The 1,231-nt window shown below is 46.8% G+C and overlaps 1 protein-coding gene across 10 annotated transcripts in view; it reads right to left on the bottom strand.

The window, feature by feature from the left end:
• Nucleotides 1-366, bottom strand: part of GPHN (gephyrin) — a 275,952-nt gene extending 275,586 nt beyond the window's left edge. For all 10 annotated transcript variants that reach the window (XM_057382120.1, XM_057382123.1, XM_057382122.1 and 7 more), the window contains exon 1: nucleotides 216-366. In XM_057382120.1, the coding sequence (XP_057238103.1) occupies nucleotides 216-351 (136 nt within the window). In that variant the 5' untranslated portion in view covers nucleotides 352-366. The remainder of the gene's footprint in view (nucleotides 1-215) is intronic.
• Nucleotides 367-1,231: the final 865 nt, after the last annotated feature.

Here is a 1,231-nt window from a genome sequence, read left to right as displayed (position 1 = left end):
GGGGCTACGGCGCGGGGGGGTGCGAGACTAGCGCGCTGCGCGCGGCGCAGGCAGCACCAATCCAGCGCCGAGAATCCGAGCCGAGCCCCGGCATCCCCGATTAACAGGGACCGGCAATGCAATGCCTCGGTTAGCGTGGAATCACACAATCACGGAATCAATACGGCTGGAAAAGACCTCTGCCATCGTCGGGTTCAACTATGACCAAACATCACCTTGGCAACCAGACCATGGCACCAAGTGCCACATCCAATCTTCTCTTAAACATCTCCAGGGACGGGGACTCCACCACCTCCCATGGCAGCTCATTCCAATGTCTAATCTCCGTTTCGAAAAACTTGTTCCCGACATCCAACCTAAACTTCCCCTGGCGTAGCTTGAGGCTGTGTCCTCCTGTCCTGTCGCTGGGGGAAGTGGCCGAGCCCCAGCTGGCTGCAGCCTCCTTTGACGTAGGTGCAGAGAGTGATAAAGTCACCCTTGTTTTCTCCAGGCTAGAAATAGACACAATAATTTCCCACCAACTTGTGAGTTCTTGGGGCTCTGTAAAGAGTTTTTCCTACCTTCCCAGGCCTCTTCCCCTCTCTCATCYGCGAGCCCTTGCCTTTTCCTCTGAGACTAAAGCTGTTATGCAGACAAAGCAACAGTTGTTTTGATGAAGTAACTTTTAGTCATCTTTTTTTGTCTTACTTATGTGATCTTGGAAACTCTCAGGAAGCAAATATTCAAACTCGTTTTGCATGAATGCGTAAGGAAACGTCTTCCACATTTACTAGCACTGTCATCAACTGCAAATGATAACCCATTGTCAAAATTCAAGCCCCCTGACTTCAGCAGATCTTATATTTTTGGATATTCTTCTTACATTTTCAGTGCTATCTTGATAATAGCAGACTTCCTATTAATCTCCTTTTGACTGTGTACTAACAAGCAATTATTGAAAGCATTTGTAATTTGCATAGACATAAACGAACCACTCCAGGAGTTTTCTCCTTAGCATACCACTTTCTTAGATGGACGACTAGCACAAAAAAAAAAAAAAAAAAAAAAAAAAAAGAAACGAAGGAATATCCTGTGTCTTAGGGAAAGTCGCACTAGTAGCACTTTGATGGGGTGTGCACCAGCACACGATACCGGTATTTCTGTATTGGCACAGCAGCTGCAGTGTGTGCAGCCATAGAGACTGAGAATCCAGGCTCCAGGGATCTCTGGTTATGCAATGGTATAATACAAC

The sequence above is a fragment of the Malurus melanocephalus genome, unplaced genomic scaffold, assembly GCF_030028575.1.
Source record: "Malurus melanocephalus ecotype Western Australia unplaced genomic scaffold, MMel_1.1 scaffold_551, whole genome shotgun sequence".
Taxonomy (NCBI): domain Eukaryota; kingdom Metazoa; phylum Chordata; class Aves; order Passeriformes; family Maluridae; genus Malurus; species Malurus melanocephalus.
The sequence above is the reverse complement of the archived record's forward strand: the minus strand, read 5'-3'. Positions and strand labels throughout refer to the sequence as shown.